General features: G+C 32.9%; 1 protein-coding gene across 1 annotated transcript; it reads right to left on the reverse strand.

Moving 5' to 3' along the window:
- Positions 1 to 685: 685 nt before the first annotated feature.
- LOC144851027 (cysteine-rich venom protein LEI1-like) lies at positions 686 to 6,431 on the reverse strand. The gene is made up of 2 exons (XM_078708550.1): positions 6,183 to 6,431; positions 686 to 985 (listed from the first exon to the last, which is right to left on the reverse strand). The coding sequence occupies exons 1-2, from the start codon at positions 6,429 to 6,431 to the stop codon at positions 686 to 688; spliced, it is 549 nt and encodes a 182-aa protein (XP_078564676.1).
- Positions 6,432 to 6,710: the final 279 nt, after the last annotated feature.

The following is a 6,710-nucleotide window of genomic DNA, read 5'->3' on the forward strand; positions in this document are numbered from 1 at the left end:
TGAAACAGTTTCTCTTTCTTTCTTATACGCATCCAACAGTGAGCAATTACAGGATGGATAAAATTATTCTATAAGTTATCGTGCTTATAAACTAAGTTTCATTTGAGACTTGGAGAGTGGAGTTGAAAGAGTGAGTTACAACCCTGGCACAATGTTAGGATTTAACCCTGGAGCCTGATATTGGAAGGAACGTTATATCTACCAAATCTACAGCTCCACTACATATTCAGGAGGTTAACTTTTCAGTTTACCTGAGATGTAGAATTTGTCAACAAGTGCAATGCTGTACGATACAGACATAATCATTACACATATTTAATTAACACTGATGGTAGTGACACGAAATTCTTTCCCCCTTGATTTTTAGTCTTACTGTTTAGTTCTGAATATTAAAAATAATATAATAATAAATAATATGCTAAACCTTATTGCGTAGTTACATACGACGAGACTGTAGCTTGTCCAACACGTGTTTACTCCACAGCCAATTTTATTCGCTGAAGCCCATATGACCTATGATTTAATAGAAATTCTTTAAATTATTGTAGCCACATACTTCGCTATGATGTGGCATTATTGATTGACCAGAAAGGTGCTCATACATTGTTATCCGAGACAGTGGTTGTTGATACTCGCTATTTATAATTTGCACATCATAAACATTGATTTGAACTTGATTTTGTTGTCATGCCACAAAACAAAGACTAGAACAGCGACAATGTAGGCCTACCTGCTTGTATGAAGTGCATTGTGATCCCGGTATTGTGCACATGTTTGAATCATAATCGTAGCTGTTTGGGTTATTCCAAGTTGCCACTACCTCTGTTCCTAAAGTATCAGGTCGATTATCTTCATCTATAACACGAGGAGGTGCAAACGCATTCTGACCAATGGGATCCGGATAATCGTTGTCTACGTTTCCATTTCCCGAATTACATCCGTTGGCCCACTGCTGTGCCAAGTCTGCCAATTCTTCATTCCATTCCTACGAAAAAAGGAAAAAATGTAAAAAAAATGCTGATTACATAGTGTCCAAACCATAGTTTGCCTTTTACAAACCACAGTTTGTCTTTAAAAGCAGCACTCCGATTTTGGACAAAAATAGACAGCGCCCTACATGTTGGTATCTTTAGTTTTTCATTTATATAATTGTATATTTGATGGTATAATTCTAAGCAGTAATTTGTCATTAAGTTGTGCATATTTTTTGTTTTTCTCATTTTTTACTTTTCTTCACCAAATGTCAAACCAACATTATACTAATTTCATGTTCCCATTTGGGAATGGTAATGGGGGTAACAAATATGCTCTCAATTAGACTTGAATATATCTGTTTTGTCTTTAATTTTAAAACCTGCTTAGGCCTATACTATATTCATCTGGATTTAACAGCCAGCAGCCATAAGTCGCGTGCTCTCAGAAGAAAATGAACTTTCAAAAAGTAATGTACTTTAAAACTTTTCTGTACATCAAAACAGTTCAAAAAGTACAGAAAAGCGATAAAACGCATAGTGATACCGGACCGACAGACAGACCGACAGACCGACCGACATAGTGAACTATAGAGTCACGTCCACGCGACTAATAACTGCACTTATTATTATTATTATTATTCAAATTTGACATGTTCAATACCATAAATTCATGATTTCCAATCTAATTTATGTAATACAAAAGAAGTATATATATTCTACAATGAATTTTTTTTTACCCATAAGATTTTGAGAGCTTTCACTTGAATAGAAAAATCAGGCATGTTAATGCCACTATTAACTATTTTACCAATAAGGTATTCCTTTTTATTTTTTTTATTCCAAAGAAATTCATAAGATAATTGTGTTATCCTTTTTTAAAAAAACTTTCTGGAACATCAATTATAGATGCGTTGTGAATTAATTGAGCTAAAACAAGTTTTTAAAACTGTGATTTTCCAAAATAGTGTAAGGTTCCTTGCTTTCCATGTATTCAACAACTTTTCAATATGTGTCCCAATTTAATTATTTGCATATTATGTATAACAATGCCTTACGTTTGCTGCTGAAGCAGCCTAGAAATTGTGGTGCTAGCATGATGTTTGTTTTAAATGACGTGCCATTCATTTATGAGTTCAATAGAAATATGTTTTTAATTTTAAAAATCGTGTGAACGCAAGTTGTAATTCTTTGATCAAGGCCATTAATCGCCACGTCAAGAATACACATACAGTGAAATGCCTTGTTGCATTGACTTTATAATAGGCCCCTATATATTTTTTTGTTTTGTTTTCACGCTGCTGCTTTAGCCAGCTAAATCCCCATAGGACTACTAATTCAGAAGCTATATCAAGCAGCAAGTTATAGTTCTAGAGGCTGACATTTTTAATATTTTGTAAACTAGGACGGGTCATGCTCAAATTACAAACCCCAAAGCACGTCTGGGAGAAGAGAGTCTATGAAAACATTTGCTGATAATTCAGTATTATATAGATGCATGTAGACGGTCTGTTCAATCTTGTTCAATAAATAATGAATTTGTTCTTGCTGTCAACCTAGGCCAGTATTATAATAATTCACTGTCAAATAATCAAAACATTATTTTGGCTGGTCTAGGCTGGTATTTACAATGAGTCCCATTTGACTGTCAATCTAGACCGATATTATAATACTGTAATTCGCTGTCAGATAATCATTGAACTATTATCAAAACAGTCCGTATAATAGAAGTTTTTATAATAGGATACAATTTGTTCACACTTGAAACATCTAGGCTTGATGAAGTGACCCCCAGACTTGACCTTAGCAATAAAATAAACTAAAGTGACAGAAATTGAGTCTGTTTAGTATAATAAAGTAATATTATTTAGACGTCATTTTTTACAGATTCAGTATTTTTTATTTTTCAATTACAATTGCACAATTATGACATATCAAAGTATGAATTCTTGTTGTATTTTACTTCAAATACAAAATTTATTCACATCTGTAACAAAAAAAATAATATTATTCACTTATAAAAAGAGAAAAGAACATTTAATTATAACCCAAAAACCATTGTCTGACAGACAATTTAAGTATACAGTAATACAGGTAAATAATTGTTTGGTTAACGTGAATAACTATTATGTGAAAATAAAATGACACATTCAAAAACAAATTTGAAATAAAAAATATTTTTTCATTGGGAAAATATATCTGTACTGTTACATCAACAAGCGAGCGGCGTTTTTTGTAAGAAATATTTCTTGTTATACTATGAGTTTCAGAAAAAAAATATGAATGAATGAATATCCTAAGTAGATTCCTAAGACCTTTTATTAGATGAGTGACCCAGCTTCTCACCATTTGTTTTGTTTTTATTTAAACTTAAACCAGATACTTCACAGAAATTACATTACATTAATCAATGAATAAACCTCTTTCTATACTTTTTTTCCTGCAAATAAGACTGCCTATCGTCTGCAAGCTGTGCTATACGCACTTCATCTTTTATAGGACTAGGCAGCATAATTCCTTGATAGTTTAGATCGTTTCTTATAATATTTGCCATTATTTCTACGACCAATCTATATATTAATGCTACTAAATTTTTCGCGTAATTTTAGGTATCTCCTCTAAAACCACTGAAAGATACGTGCTCACATTTGGCACACTGATGTTTTTTAGGGGCCGCACACGATAGGCTATGTCACTTTCCTGTATTTTAAGGATAAACACTAAAAAAAGGCAAAAAATAGCAGTAATTTGACGTCTCAGCGACCATGTTAACCTCCTCTGATGTGTACCGCCATGACCGGATCTACAAATACCATGCCAGGCCGCTAAATAAACAGTCTTTAGTCAACCGTATCGTTGAAGTTTTAATTAATTACACCTATCCTTGGAACACAATGTATTTTGTAAATCACGGTTTGGCTCAGTGAGTAAATCGCCGTGACCATTGATATCAATGCTTAGTAGGTTCGAGTTCAATCTGCGACATGTGTAATAATTAAGTATCACCGCTTGAAGCTAAAAATCACAACTAAACCACAATGTATTTACAAAACTAGCAAAACAGATGCAAAAAAATACACAAAAAACAAATTATAAAAAAAATACATGAAAAAAAATGTAAATGAACAAACAAACAAAAAACAAAAACACAAATAAAACGAATCCAAATAGCCTAGGTGTCGTGTTTCCACAAAATAAATAATAAATAACGTTTTGGGTGTATAGTTTTGTTTAGTTTTTGAGCTGTTTAGCATTTTATGGGAGGTTGTTGGGTGAGGAGAATATAAAAAACCATGAAATAAACAAAAATGTAAATTAAAAAAAACACACACACACAAATAAAACGAATCCAAATGAGTGTCGTGTTTCCGCTAAATGTCAAATATCAACGAAAATACACCCAAAATTTCGACTACTTTTTGTGTTGAGTCCGTAATCATTGTTATTATTCCAATACTTCACATCTTAATTCGATAACTTACCAATTCATATTGTTTCATTAAAATGTTTTAATCTCTGCCGACTGATTGACAGAAGTCTGTCCCGCTCATGCACGTTGTCACTGAGATGCACCCCGAATCCAGTATTGCTTTCATTTTGTAGCTTACAGATATTTCAAAGTAAAGGAATACAATGTGTATAACAAAATCAATGGCCGTAAGTAGTTCCGAATTGTATTGTTGACAGTTTGTTTGTTAAAAAAAATTTGTCAGGGGCTCCTTATGTGAAAGATAGTTAAGTTCCTAAATATAACCCTCTAAATAATCTTTCTCTCACACCATAAAGTAAAAAGAACTTTCTCATCGGATTCGAACCCCATACATCGACATGTAAAGTCCATAGCCCAATCCACTCGACTACACAGAGGGCTCGACAAAAAACCTTTGTATTAGCGAATTGTTAGCTCATTTCTAACGTAGCTTATGGACATGATTAATGAATATTCGTGTTTATTTTGTGACGTCTCATGAGGGGTCCCCAACTTATGTACGAAAAGAAATGTTGTGGCCCGGAAAAGTACGTTTAGCCTATATTATACTTAATAATCATGCCATGCGAATTATTATTAAGCACGGGTTTCTGGTAGACCACACTTAATTATAAAAGTAGCAAGTACGTAACAAATCTCCCATACAAAAAAATTGCAAAATATCAAGTGAAAAAAATCAAATGAACTTAATTCGTGTTTCCGCAGCAATGTGTTTTTCATTGGATTTTTGTCCACTTTTTTTAGTATCTCTACGTATCAAAAAATTAATACACCACGAAAAACACCCAAAATAATATAGTTTGGCATTTTTATACTTTCGTTATGTGTTTGCGCGCATCATCTAATTTACACAGCACAATTTTTCTTTAGCGTCTTTTATTATGCAGTCAAAAGTAAAGTCAAAGTTCCATATCCACTGTACTATTGCTTTAATTGTTTAGCCTACATATATTGAAGTGAAGGAATAGTGTATAACAAACCAATGGCCGTAAATACAGTAGTTCCGAATTTTATTCGTGATACAATTTTTTTTTCTTTTAATAATTTTTTTTCAAAGTACAGTGCGCTGTTATTATACTTGCCCATGCAAAGTATACAACAACATATTAAGGCAGAAAAAGACCGTGCGGAGCACGGGTTACTGCTAGTATATATATATTAATGCTGACAAGGGGCAGTCCTGTCGTATTCCACATTTCATTTCAAAATTTTCGGATAGAAAACAATTGTTAACAATGACAATGACTGTGTTGCTATAAACTGTTTTCACCCAACTACAAAATGACAAATTAACACATAAATTCTCTACAAACAGAGTCAAATGCTTTTTTTTAAAATCTAGTGAAAAAAGCACCTTCAATATCTTTTTCAACAGTATAATATAGGAGGTCATCGATTAGCCTGATGTTTTCTCCCTAATTGATTTAACCTTTTTGATCACTAATTATTACAGATTTAATAACCTTATACAATCTATTACTAAGAATATGTGTTTGTAATCTGTGTTAAACAAAGTAATGGGTTTCCAATTTTCTAATAGACGTTTATCTCCCTTTTTATATATCAAAATAATAACAACACGTCTTTGTGCCCCTTCAAAACGAAATCACATCATCGATTTAGATGAGATTATATTTGTTGTTGTATTTTTGTATTAAAAAATTAAACATTTTGAACTGCACGAGGTGGTGTCTATATAATATGCTTGTTTTTATACGTACCATGTATTGCATATTTGATGCTGTTGGTGAAACTTCCCTTCTGTATTGATTGTGAAGATCAACGATAGCTTCAATTTCCTCAGGGATAAAGTTGGTGAGACCGCCCGTATTCCTTCGTCGTCTATCGTGGTTAATGTGGCTTCTTATATCAGGCTCATTTTCTGATCTTAGTGTATGTGGCTTTTCTAACGCCGCTACATGGGCGATGATGGAAAGCCATATTATCTTAATAATCACCGTGTCCTGCATATTGGTTATTATGACTGATTGGGTTGAAAGCTAAAATTGTATTAAACCCGTCCGACACCAGTTCCATAGCTTTCAGCAGTACAAAAGAGTAGATAGCCGTGACAATCACAAACTCTTTTGTGCGTATCCTCCCATATTATTTATTCTTTTTATATAACAATTGAGTCAACACTGATAGAACCCTGACATACTTTTATAGGCTAAACAATATGGAACAATACCACTGGTCAAGATTATTTAGAGATCTTTGTATTAAAAGACACATTAATTAGTTGGAAA

Source organism: Antedon bifida, chromosome 8, assembly GCF_963402885.1.
Source record: "Antedon bifida chromosome 8, ecAntBifi1.1, whole genome shotgun sequence".
In the NCBI taxonomy this organism is placed as follows: domain Eukaryota; kingdom Metazoa; phylum Echinodermata; class Crinoidea; order Comatulida; family Antedonidae; genus Antedon; species Antedon bifida.